Here is a 12,988-nt window from a genome sequence, read left to right on the forward strand (position 1 = left end):
CACAATATGTAAAAATTATCATATCTATTGTATCTACAAATGCTTCATTATTGAAATATTGAGGAAAATACACAATTAAAATAAAATTAAAAAATAGTTATAAAAATACACAAATAAATTAGCTTCAAGTACAGCAACACTTGAAAGTCTGAGTTTATACAATACAACTTTAAATGTCAATATATTACCTTCCTTATACATGTATTTATTATCTATGTATTTATGTATCCATTTATTTATTACTTCACTCCTACTGTAGACGAAAGAAAACCTTTTAGTCTCTCTACTGTACTACTCTAGGTCTCACCCTATACCTCTCTCAATATATCCTCTACTTCCACTCTCTGACTCATCCCAAACCTCATTCTACTACTATGATCTCCAAAATAACCCTTTCTAGACTCTTCCCTCCTCTATCCCTACTTGGTTCATCCCAAAACTCATTTTACTACTATGATCTCCCAAACACCCCTTTCTAAATACTTCCCTCATGATCCCACCTTTGACTCATCCCAAACCTCATGTTACTACTAGTTGATCTCCCTAATAACACTTTCTAGATTCTTTCCTCTTCGATCCCTCCTTTATCCTATTCAATTCAACATACAGACTTACGTGTCCACCGCTCAAATTAACTCATATTTCCCTGTACTAGTTGGGGGATTCCACAGCTAGTCTCTAATAAAAGGCAGAGATTGAACAAAACAGCTCGTTTAGTGGCTGACATTACAATAACTTATGGCCTTCGAGCCTGCAATGGTCGCTCCTGCTCTGACACAAATCTGCATCCCACTTTTAGACGAGGAAGATCTAGAAGCCAGATTGATTATATACTCCTCGATATTAGACTGTGGGGCCATATGGTTGATATGAGAGTACAAGAGCATGAAGAGAGTGACCACGACCCATTAATTTTATCGACTTGAGTCCTATTCCCTTTACTTGAGACACCTCACTCTAAGCTTTACACCCATCAGCTAGCTTTATCAAATAATAGACGTAACTTAAAATGGGAGTCTGTTACTACATCCCCGAGCATCTCTCATCAATATACAATCTGCTAGCTAATCAAATGGAGTGCATGCTTCATTACTAAGAAGATGATGAGGGTGATAGGCTTTTAGCAGCCCACAGTAAACTGTCTGATTCCCTAAAACACCTTTTTACAAAGGAGATCACCAGTAACCCTAAGAAAAAGTGCCGGGCACGGTGGTTTAATAATTTATGTAGGGAATCACAGCTCACTTTATTGAAAACTCTAAAAACAGGCCAAGTTGAATCTATAAGAACAGCCAGAAAAGATTATAGGAATGAATGTACCAAGGCACATAGAAGCTGGGAAAAGGCTAGATGGGTAGCCATCCTGGAAACTGCCAAATCAAAAGATACCTCCAGGTTTTGGAAATTAATAGCTGAAAACTGTGGAGACTCTGCCCCTACACCTGGCACATCAATTCCTCCTGCAACCTGGGTTGAGCATTTTGGCCAACTATATGCAGGTCCTCCCGAGGTTTCTTCCAGGTCCCTCGATGTTTCAATATCCCAAGACACTACCCCTATCTTATTTACTTTAGCTGAAACAAGTGCTGCTATAGATTCACTAAATTGGGGAAAGGCTCCAGGTCCTGATAAGATTCCGGGCGACTTATACAAGACAAGACCTGACATATGGGCTCCTTATCTCAATCGAATTTGCAATGCAATCGCAGCTGGAGCCCCTATCCCTCATTCATGGAATGGGGCTGAGATAGTCCCTATCTTTAAAAAAGGTTGCCCCAATATTCCAGCTAATTATCGTCCGATCAGCCTCCTAGATAATTTAAAAAAAATCTATGCTAAACATCTTTTGTGCCACCTCGATGAATGGATCATGGAAACTAATGCCCTATCTAATTTACAAGCAGGGTTTAGACCCGCTGTGAGCACTGTTGACCAAGTTCTGAGATTCCTGGCAATTAAATGGAAGAATGTGGACTTAGGGAGGGGAAATCTATATGTGGTCTTCTTAGACCTGAGAGCTGCATTTGATCTGATCCCCAGGAACATGCTATGTCAACACTCTAACATGGGGGTTCCTTCAGGCCTCTTGAGTCTTATCACCTGGCTTCATGACGACACCTATGCCCTAATTAGATGCGGCAAGGAGGGTGAGTTGACAGATCCTGTGGCTATTAATAGAGGCGTCCGGCAGGGGTGCGTTCTGGCTCCTACCCTTTTTTTGCTTTATATCAATAACTGTATCCAGTATCTGGAGAATTGCATAAACGACTCGCCTAAATTGGCTGGGGAAAAAATCCCCTGTTTATTGTACGCGGATGATATTATTTTGCTAGCTAAATCGCCCGTGGGGATCCAAAATTTGGTTAGCCAATTTTGTGCTTTCTGCAGGGATTTTGGGCTTGACGTCAATGCAAAAAAAACTAAACTTATGATATACAGCTCTTCAAGGAAACGACCATGAGCCAGAATCGAAATGAATTCAATACTGCTGGAGAAAGTGGAAGAGTTTGACTATCTGGGAATTAGATTATCGACTACAGGAAAATGGGAGGCAGCCATTGATAAGGGGGCACTTATCTTAAGTCAAAGAGGTGGGGCCCTAGTACGTAGGTCCAGAAAGGCTCTGAGTTCCCCTCTGATTATTATTGCCGAGATTTATAATGCCCAAATCCGCGCGGCGGCCCTGTATGGAGCGGAACTCTGGGGATTACATAGAAGATTGGATATTTTACAAACAAAAGAAAACAACTTCCTTAGACAGGTTTCCCGGTTAGGGGTAGGTACCCCAATGATTCCTCTCAGGCTCGACTTAGGGTTAAACAGCATCAAAACCATAGCAGCCCTGAGACCGCTTTCCTATTGGATCCGCCTTTGGACAACTCCCGAACTCGAACCATACAGGGCGGCGGTGAGGGAACTCATAGCTATTCCTCAGGGCCCAACTAAAATTCAATGGCTGCAGGAGATGAAATCTGCTTGGGTTAAAATAGGTCTCCCCCATTACTGGGAACATCCGGAATTGATTCCCAATAACGCGAGACAACTTGTTAAAAGAAGATACTGGGAAAAAGCCAACAAAGATATGCTGCGCCAAAACGGGCTGGGTAGGTTAACAATAGAATTCCTCCAACTCAAACACGAACCCTGGCCTGAGACTTTCATGAACCTCCCCATCCCACCATATGCTCGTGCCCTTTATTTACAGTTTAGATATGGTTCCCTGCCGATTAATATTTATACGGCTCACTGGTCATCCAGCGTCCCTTCGACCGATAGATGTATATCTTGCCCTCATTATAAAGAAACAATTGAGCACATTCTGTTCTTCTGTCCCTCATATAAGAGCCCTAGAGGAAAGTGGATTATTCCCCTTTGTAAAAATCTATCATTGTTGGACAGAGCCAATGCCACCAGAATATGCAAATACAATACATCCACACTGGTTGCCTCCTCAGTTTCCAAATTCTTATCAGCAGCTTGGTGTATCCGTCGTAGGCTTATTTCTGTGGAGGGCCCCTAGAGTTCCAGGCTGAGCCTTTGTTTGTTTATAGTGGGGGATTTCAACCAGACCCATATTTCTTCGTTTTTCCTCTTATTTTTAATATATGTCATGTACCTTGTCATTATTTTGAACTTATTAACTTATACGCGACATCCTTCCCTGTATCTTAGCAAGAATTTTCGATCTTTTTAGGAGCAAACTGAGACCGCACAAGCTTACAGAGATGTTTTTCTTATGTCATAATTTGCTAATCGTCGTATTTTAAGTCCGATTTTAACTTTAGTTGTAAGGATTTTACTGAAATATTTTATATGCTAGTTGATTATTAGATTTTTATAGTATTTTGAATGACTATTATTATGAATTATGATGAGTTATTGTGATTCCAATGGATTCTATACATCTATGTAAGACTGTGTTTTTCTTTTTAATTTTAAATGGCCCAAACTTTTTGGACCGAATGCATTTAAATAAAAAATAAATAAGTCATATTTCCCTGTACTAATCCACCACTAATCATTTTTGGGTTTTGGAGTTGTGTGCTACTTACCGAAAACTCTTTGACACGTCGTCAGAAGTAGTAAGCTCTATATAAATACATTTACAATTACAATGTGTAAGTTTAACTTTGTGAATCAAGCCCCAACTGTACAGCAGGAACATCCTCATCCAATCATAGCAACAGACATGAGTAATGAGCAGAAGTGCATACAACAGCTCTGAAAGGCCCATATGTACATTTAGGCAGCAATACCTTACCTTTTTCCATTGATCCTCTGTTGAGTCTAAAATCTGCCCAACATGGGGATTAACTGCAGCATTACAAATCAGAAAATCAATTCTTCCATATTTTTGAAGAGCCTAATTAAAAGAAAATGAAGAAAATCAGAGCCCCTCTTGCTCTTGGTATGTGTTTATACAATTAAAAGCGCACTATGTCTATGTTTGTATGTCACAATATGGTGGTCAAAATATTGGCCCGCAGATCTATAGAGGCATATTTACAAGAAAGTGATGCATGAGCGCTGATGCGCCACTTTTCTTGTGTCGCCCTGCGCCCCCTAATGCCGCCACGGTAGCGCTGTATTTACTATCCAGTGCACCATGGGGCATGTTAGCATAATAGCGTCATAATTTGTGACGCTACCGTGGCCCATTGCTGGATTAGTGCCATAAATTATGGCGCTAGTCCAGAAAAGCATAGGGAGGCCCATAGCTTATAATGGGAGCGTCACTTTAATGCCTGTCCTGTGCAGGCATTTAAAATTATGTTAAAAATGGAGCAGTGAAATCTTGTAAGTTTTACATTGCCATTTTTTGGGCATTCTTGCGTGAGAAAGCCCCCCTTGCATGCATTATGCCTCGCACAGGTGTAATGTGGCGCAAGGGTTTACAAAGTGGTGCAATGCATGCATTGCGCCACTTTGTAAATATGGACCACGGTAGGGGCCTCCTTAATGCCTCATTAGCGTAAACAAAAATTACGCTAGTGTGGCGCAAGGAGGCAGAAGGGGCTTGTAAATATGCCCTATAGTGACCACAATATCAACTCCCAAACTACTGTCAGAGTACTATTATTAACTCACCAGTAACAATCCTTTAGTAGAAAGGAACTGTATATACACACCTTCCCCAAGACATCTCACTCATTACACAATTTAAAAGAGTTTCAACCAAATAATCTACAGGCCATGCTACAGTGTAGATTTTCTGATATTGAAGACTGACTTTCAGGGCTAGGACTCTCTTTCTGGCTACTCGGGTATAAAACATCTGATTTTTTTGCTGGCAAAAAGCTATTGTCTCAAAATAAAAGAGCTAGTTCTGTTTTGTTCCATCTGAGTCTTATTCATCTGCTGAAGTTACTATGTTTCATGACATGGGAAACTGAGACATCTAGGGCTACAGAACGAGTTACTTACCTTCGGTAACGACTTTTCTGGTGGATACATTAGCTACCTGTGGATTCCTCACCTGATGAATACTCCCATGGCGCCAGCATTTGACGGAAATCTTCTTACTAGTCTCTGCACGTCGACGAGGACGTCACTCTAGCCCACGCGACGCCGTCTGACGTCATACAGGCAATAAGAAGTCCTCGCCGACGTGCCGATGACAGTACCAACATTTTTTACGTGCATGAGAATAATAATAATAACCCAATGCAATGAAAGAGCAAAGCAACATCTCTTAATATTGTAAATCACACAACATTGCAATAAAATAGCTGTAGATTTAATATAACCTTTTTTTTTTTTAAACAAATAAATATATTTATACATACGAATCATGTATATACCCAATATATATATAGATTTATATATAAATATACACATATATACAAATATCATACATGCAAAATGTATTGCAACTTTGAAGACCAAAAGGAGCACACTCAAGGATTGCTTGGAGAGACCAAAAAGGCAACGGGGAGGCGGGTGGGACCGTGAGGAATCCACAGGTAGCTAATGTATCCACCAGAAAAGTCGTTACCGAAGGTAAGTAACTCGTTCTTCTGATGGATACAACTACCTGTGGATTCCTCACCTGATGAATAGAGTCCCAAAGCAGTACCACGCCCGGCGGTGGGTGCCTAAATGGTCAAACCAAGAAATCCTGCAGCACTGACCGTGCAAAATGACCGTCCCTTCTGACCTCAGAGTCCAAACAGTAATGTTTCACAAAAGTGTGAAGGGACGACCAAGTTGCGGCCTTGCAGATGTCAACCACAGGAACACCCCTGGCCAAGGCCGAAGAGGCCGACTTAGCTCTGGTGGAGTGAGCTCTAATGCCCTCAGGCGGATCCTTCTTTGCCAAAGAGTAACAGATTTTAATGCAAAGAACAACCCACCTGGAGAGTGTTCTCTTGTGGACTGCCTTTCCTCTCCTCTTGCCCACGTATCCGACAAACAGCTGATCCTCCAGCCTGATATCCTTCATTCTGTCGATATAGAAGCTCAACGCCCTTTTTGGGTCCAGGCGATGTAGTCTTTCTTCCTCCTTTGAAGGATGAGGCGGAGGATAAAACGTGGACAAAGTGATTGTCTGAGCCAAATGGAAGGGTGAAACAACCTTCGGAAGGAAAGCAGCCTTGGTCCTCAACACCACCTTATCCCCATAAAACGTTATATAAGGGGGTTTAACCGATAAGGCCTGCAACTCACTCACTCTCCTTGCAGATGTTATAGCTACCAGGAATACTGTTTTAATAACCAAATACCTTAAGGGGCAAGAATGCATAGGCTCAAAAGGGGACCCCCATAAGGAAAGTCAGGACCAAGGACAAATCCCATTGAGGCATAACGAATGGTTTTGGAGGATATTGATTCAGAAGACCTTTCAAGAATCTGAGAACAATAGGGGATTTAAATAACGATGGTTGGTCTGGAAGACAAATGAAGGCTGACAAGGCCGACAAATAACCCTTAATGGTAGCTACTGCACAACCTTTCTGCGCTAGAGACAGTGCAAAAGACAAAACATGTGACAGATGAGCATGTAAGGGATCAATCTGTCTCTCTCCACACCACATAACAAATTTAGACCACCTATTAGCGTAGATAGATTTAGTGGAGTGTCGCCTGGCCGCTAAGATAACATCCACTACATCAGGCGGGAGAGAGAAGGAACTCAGGTTGCCCCGTTCAATCTCCAAGCATGTAGGTGCAGACTCTGGAGGTTGGGGTGTAAAACCTGCCCCTGCGACTGCGAGAGGAGGTCTGCCCTGAGAGGGAGACGGAGCGGAGGGCACAGTGAGAGTTGGAGAAGGTCGGAGTACCATACCCTCCTTGGCCAATCCGGAGCTATTAAGATGACTTGGGCCCGGTCTTGGCGAATTTTCCTCAACACTCGAGGAATCAAGGGTATGGGGGGAAACGCGTAAAGCAACTGGTCGCACCAGGTTATCTGAAACGCGTCCCCCAACGCTCCCTGCATCGGATACTGGAGGCTGCAGAATAACGGGCAATGCGCGTTCTCCCGAGTGGCAAACAGATCTATCCGAGGAAACCCCCACATCTGGAAGATTAAACAGACTTGATCTGGATGGAGACGCCACTCGTGGTCTGCCGAGAATTGGCGACTGAGACTGTCCGCACGTACATTCAAGACCCCGGCCAGATGATTTGCCACCAAGCAAATCCGATGGTCCTTTGCCCAGGACCATAGCCGAAGAGCTTCTCTGCAGAGAAGGTACGACCCTACTCCTCCCTGTTTGTTTATGTACCACATCGTGGTAGTATTGTCCGTCAGGACCTGTACCGACTGACCACGAAGGGATGGGAGGAAGGCCTTGAGAGCCAAACGTACAGCCCGTAACTCCAACAGATTGATATGAAACACCTGTTCCTCTGGAGACCAAAGCCCTTTGATCTCCAGATCCCCCAGATGAGCTCCCCATCCTAGGGTGGAGGCATCCGTTATTACCGTGGCCACTGGTGGCGACTGCGCGAACGGCTTCCCCTGTGAAAGATTGTTGCCCGCAATCCACCACTTCAATTCCACAGCAGCATCTCTGGAGATCTTGACAGTACCTTCTAAATCTCCCTTGTGTTGAGACCACTGCCTTCGGAGGCACCACTGAAGAGCCCTCATGTGCCAGCGAGCATGCGTGACCAACAGAATGCAGGAGGCGAACAGACCGAGCAGACGAAGGACCTTGAGGACTGGAACTACCGCTCCATTTCGAAACATTGGAACCAATTCCTGAATATCTTGAATCCGCTGAGGCGGAGGAAAGGCTCGACTCAATGTTGTATCCAGTACTGCCCCTATGAACAGGAGGCGCTGAGAGGGCTCCAGGTGAGATTTGGGCACGTTCACCGAAAAGCCCAGGTCGAACAACAACTGGGTTGTTGACTGCAGATGATGCGACACAAGCTCCGGGGACTTGGCTTTGATCAACCAGTCGTCCAAGTAAGGGAATACTGCTATCCCCTTCCTTCTGAGCTCCGCCGCAACCACTGACATCACCTTTGTGAAGACTCGAGGTGCTGAAGTAAGACCAAACGGGAGGACCGCAAACTGATAGTGCTGCGACCCTACCACAAACCGGAGATACTTCCTGTGCGACTTGAGTATCGGGATATGAAAGTAAGCATCCTGCAAGTCGACAGACACCATCCAATCTTCCTTGTTCAACGCCAAAAGCACCTGTGCTAGGGTCAGCATCTTGAACTTTTCCTGTTTGAGGAACCAATTCAAGATCCTCAAATCCAGGATTGGTCTCAACTGACCATCCTTTTTGGGAATCAGGAAGTATCTTGAGTAACAACCTCGACCCTTTTCCTGCTCTGGGACCAACTCTACCGCGCCCTTTGAAAGGAGGACTTGAACCTCCTGTTCTAGCAACAGGAGGTGTTCTTCTGAACAATAAGATGGGCGGGGCGGGATGAGGGGCGGGAACTCCCGAAAGGGAAGGGCGTAGCCTTTTCCCACAATGCCGAGAACCCAAGTGTCCGTTGTGATAGACTTCCACTTGTGGAGAAAACGCTGTAATCTTCCCCCTACAGGAGAGGAGTGAGTGGGAAACGGTGGAAGCCTAAGGCTGCTTCCCCTGCTGCACCCCTCCAGAGGACGAGGAAGAGGCAGAGTGCTGTTGAGAGGCTCCTCTGGTACGGACCCCACCCCTCCCCCTCCCTCTAAATGACCTATAGGGGAGGGAAGAGGCGGGTTGCTGGAACCTCCCCCGAAAGGAAGAGGAATAAGAGCCACGCCCAAATCCCCGAAACCTCCTGAAAATTCTAGAAGAGGCAGAGGAAGAAGGAGCTTGCAGTCCTAACGATTTGGCTGTGGCTCTGCTCTCCTTAAATCGTTCCAAGGCTGAATCTGCCTTGGCTCCAAACAGTCTGTCCCCATCAAACGGGAGGTCCAGCAGGGTCGACTGCACATCCGCAGAGAACCCTGAGTTTCGGAGCCAGGCCTGTCTTCTTGCCACCACAGCCGTGCCCATCGCCCTGGCCACCGAGTCGGTCGTGTCCAGCCCAGACTGGATAATCTGGGTCGCGGCAGCCTGGGCGTCCGAGACCACATCCAAAAGACCCTGGGGAAGCTCCGTGAATGAAGACGAAATATCATCCATCAGCGCATGGATGTACCTCCCCAGAATGCACGTGGCGTTGGTGGCCTTCAACGCCAAACTGCATGACGAAAATATTTTCTTGGACTGCGCATCCAGTTTCTTGGAGTCTCTGTCTCCAGGCACCGTCGGGAAGGAACCAGGCGCTGACTTTGAGGAACAGGAGGCTTGCACCACCAAGCTCTCCGGCGTAGGGTGTCTAGAGAGAAAGCCAGGGTCAGATGGTGCAGCTCGATACCTCCTGGCCACAGCCCTATGAACGGCCGAGGAAGACACCGGCTTCTTCCACACCTCCAACACCGGATCCAGCAAAGCCTCATTAAATGGCAAGAGAGGCTCAGCTGCAGCAGAGGCCGGATGCAATACCTCTGTCAGCAAATTCTGCTTTGCCTCTGCCACCGGCAAAGGCAGGTCCAAAAAGCTCGCTGCCTTCCTCACCACAGCATGAAAGGAAGCAGCCTCCTCCGTATATTCCCCTGGAGATGAAAGGTCCCACTCAGGGGAAGTGTCCAGCCCACTGGCTGTATCCAGACCATGCAGTCCGTCTCCAGAGTCCTCAATCTCTCCCTCCTCTAGGACTCGCTGGTACTCTTGCTCTTCTAAAAGACGGAGAGCACGCCTCCTCGAATGAAGTCTCTCCTCGATACGCGGAGTCGACATGGCCTCCGCCGACGTCGAAGAACGGCGCCGATCTCCAGAAGCATCTGACGCCGCGTCCGGCGCCACAGGCAGCTTCGGCGCCGAGGCAGGAGCCGGAGGACGAGGTCTTGGAGCCGATGGACCAACCGGAGTCACAGGGCAAAATCCTGACTTCGACGGAGGGGCAACCTCCGGGGCCGAAACATCCGAAGCCACCGGAGCGGCCACCGACGCCGGCACCGGCGCCGAGCCCACATTCCCAAAAGGGAGAAAGGGCATAAAGGGTGCCGGCCGAAGAGGCGCAGGATCACCCAACGAAAAGGCCAAGGGCCCCGAAGGACCAGCCGGAGCAGCTCCTGGAGCCATCTGCTGAAAGATGGTATACATCGCATTAAGAAACGCGGTACTATCGGCTCCAGGAGTGGGAAAAGCCGGATACTGGGGTGCCTGGATCGAGGGCGACCCCGACGCCGGCCTCGACGTCTGCGACGCCGGAGAAAACACAAGAGGCTGCACCACCTCAATCACTGACGCCTGACCAGGTGAAGTCGGTGACGCCGGAGAGGGCAACGGCGTCGATGGATGCGGCGTGACCGTGGGGCTGACCTCCCAAGTCCTCCGACGCCGAGCCGAAGGTGACCTCGAACGAGACTCCTTGCTGGAGTGACGTCGTGAGTCTCTACGGCGCCGGGAGTCTCGATGACGCCGGTGAGACCTTGGCGAAGAAGACTTCTTATGATGTTTCTCCTTCTTCTTTGACTTTGCCATGAATAACTTGGCCTCGCGCTCTTTGAGGGCCTTCGGATTCATGTGTTGACATGAATCGCAAGTCGAGACGTCGTGGTCGGAGCTCAAACACCATAGACAGTCGGAGTGAGGATCTGTAACTGACATCTTGCCCCCACACTCTCGACAGGGCTTGAAACCCGACTTCCTCTGAGACATTGTTACCGCAGAGAAGACTACGCAGCAGACAATACACTGTAACCACGAAGGTAACAGTAACTCCCTCGAAGATAACCGTTTCGAATGCACGGAAAAAAGGGAACTGTCATCGGCACGTCGGCGAGGACTTCTTATTGCCTGTATGACGTCAGACGGCGTCGCGTGGGCTAGAGTGACGTCCTCGTCGACGTGCAGAGACTAGTAAGAAGATTTCCGTCAAATGCTGGCGCCATGGGAGTATTCATCAGGTGAGGAATCCACAGGTAGTTGTATCCATCAGAATGTACAAAGCATTTTTCTAGTTGCAAACAAGCTGATTCATAGACTTGGCCCGTTTGTGACTAGAATAATGTTTTTTGGGATGTACAAAGCCCAAATTGAAATTCAGTAACTTGTTACCCAATTGCAATTTGGGTTTTGTGATTCAGGATTAGAACGGGACGTGTTCAGGGCATCACTTCCTAATACTGAATCTGAATGGTATGTATGATTGTTTTGTGACAGTGAATGTGGTCGCAAAACAATTGCAGTTAACACCAATTTCAAATAGGTGTTATCCCATTCACAAATGCCCTTGGGGACCCCCTACACCTTTGTAAATGGAAGAGCAAGTATTTTTTTCAGGCCACTGCCTACTCTGAAAAAATTAAAAGAAAACGTTTCATTTTTTTGTTTGAAGTGCATCCCATTTTCCTTTAAGGAAAACAGACTGCATTTCAAAACAAAAACTGATTTATTTAAAAAGCATTCACAGACATGGTGGTCTGCTATCCCCACCAGGCCACGATCCCTCTGAGTGCAGCCATTCCCAATGCGTTCATGAATTGCGACCTACTTCATGAATACTGATAAGGTAGGTCATTTACGACCCCATTGGAAACAGCAAACAGTGTATTTAACACTGTGGTACATTTTGTTTTGCGACTCACAATTTGCGATTCCCAAACTGATCGCAAATTGGGAGTTACAGAAGAAAATGTCAGACATCTGACCCCTAGTCAGTTGCCAGTCATCAGCCCTTGGGATTGGTAGATTAACATTTCTTGGCAAATCCACCGCCAGTCGCAGCTGGTGACATTTGAAAGTGGTGGGGTATAAAAGTTAGGTATTCCTTTTATGTATCGTGTAAACCAAGCAAGCTTAATGGACAAAGGTGGGGTCCAATGCAAGTCCTCCTCCCAAGAAAAAATTTAAATGGATTGAAAAATAGTGCATTTGAAAGCAAATTAATTTAGTGAGAAAGCAAGATTTATAAAGCAGTGGGAACGTACAGTCTCAAAATACTAAATACGTTAAGAACTGCCCAATATCTTACTGCATTAATACATTCAAGGCACTTTAATGTGCAAATTGTACAGCGCAACAACCTCAGGCCCTTTAAAGTGTGTGCTTGCCCAATGTCTTGCACTGCATGCAGCATCAACTTTGGAAGAAAATGCTCTAACCAGGCATTAGGAAGCACCCACTGCTGCTGGCTGCAATCTATCATACAGAAATATGTGCTGACAGATCTTTAAGTGGGATGAAAATAGTGGGGGTTCGCTAAAAGGGAACTGGTGAAATACATTTCTGTGATTCACATAGTTTGCCACCCGGCATGTATTTTGGTTTCTGTCTGAGATGTCATTGCATCCAGAAATATAACACAACTGATATACGCCTAAAGCCTGTCAGTACTATTGGCTTTGTTAATGGTTGTGAGCTGTGAGATAAATGAGTAACAAAGATTAGTTACAAACAATTAACATTGGAAATGTTTAAATTCTGAAATTGTGAGACTGTGAAGTAAATATTATTGAGGCCTATGGAAGGAGTATGGCCTTCAG

The 12,988-nt window shown here is 46.0% G+C and overlaps 1 protein-coding gene across 3 annotated transcripts in view; it reads right to left on the reverse strand.

Annotated features, from left to right (window-relative positions):
- LOC138292044 (dehydrogenase/reductase SDR family member 4-like) overlaps positions 1 to 12,988 on the reverse strand; it is a 628,908-nt gene that overhangs the window by 385,613 nt on the left and 230,307 nt on the right. For 2 of the 3 annotated variants that reach the window (XM_069230381.1, XM_069230382.1), the window contains exon 5: positions 4,262 to 4,363. The exons of the other annotated variant lie outside the window; for it this stretch is intronic. In XM_069230381.1, coding sequence (XP_069086482.1) covers positions 4,262 to 4,363 — 102 coding nt within the window. The remainder of the gene's footprint in view (positions 1 to 4,261; positions 4,364 to 12,988) is intronic. 3 annotated transcript variants of the gene reach the window in all.

This window comes from Pleurodeles waltl, chromosome 4_2 (genome assembly GCF_031143425.1).
Source record: "Pleurodeles waltl isolate 20211129_DDA chromosome 4_2, aPleWal1.hap1.20221129, whole genome shotgun sequence".
NCBI classification, from domain to species: domain Eukaryota; kingdom Metazoa; phylum Chordata; class Amphibia; order Caudata; family Salamandridae; genus Pleurodeles; species Pleurodeles waltl.